The sequence below is a fragment of the Egretta garzetta genome, unplaced genomic scaffold, assembly GCF_000687185.1.
Source record: "Egretta garzetta isolate BGI_Z169 unplaced genomic scaffold, ASM68718v1 scaffold685, whole genome shotgun sequence".
In the NCBI taxonomy this organism is placed as follows: domain Eukaryota; kingdom Metazoa; phylum Chordata; class Aves; order Pelecaniformes; family Ardeidae; genus Egretta; species Egretta garzetta.
Window position 1 is genome coordinate 16,315 of NW_009259725.1, and position 235 is coordinate 16,549.

At 70.6% G+C, this 235-nt stretch overlaps 1 protein-coding gene across 1 annotated transcript in view; it reads left to right on the forward strand.

Moving 5' to 3' along the window:
- Positions 1-235, forward strand: part of LOC104126843 (ATP-binding cassette sub-family B member 10, mitochondrial) — a gene marked incomplete at its 5' end in the record, with an annotated part of 19,796 nt that overhangs the window by 13,449 nt on the left and 6,112 nt on the right. The window contains one exon of the mRNA XM_035894924.1: positions 9-163. Coding sequence (XP_035750817.1) covers positions 9-163 — 155 coding nt within the window. The remainder of the gene's footprint in view (positions 1-8; positions 164-235) is intronic.

Genomic DNA, 235 nt, shown 5'->3' on the forward strand with positions numbered 1-235 from the left:
CCCCGGGGGGAGGGAAGAGCACCCTGGTGTCCCTGGTCCTGCACCTGCGCTCGCCGGCGGCCGGACGGGTGCTGCTGGACGGACACCCCCTCCCTGACTACCAGCACCCCTACCTGCGCTGCCAGGTGCCACCACCGCCCCTGTCACACGATGTCCCCAGCGGGTCCCCACTGCCACGCCTGTGTCACCAGCTGTCCCCAACAGGTCCCCACCACCACCCACCTTGTCACCAGCT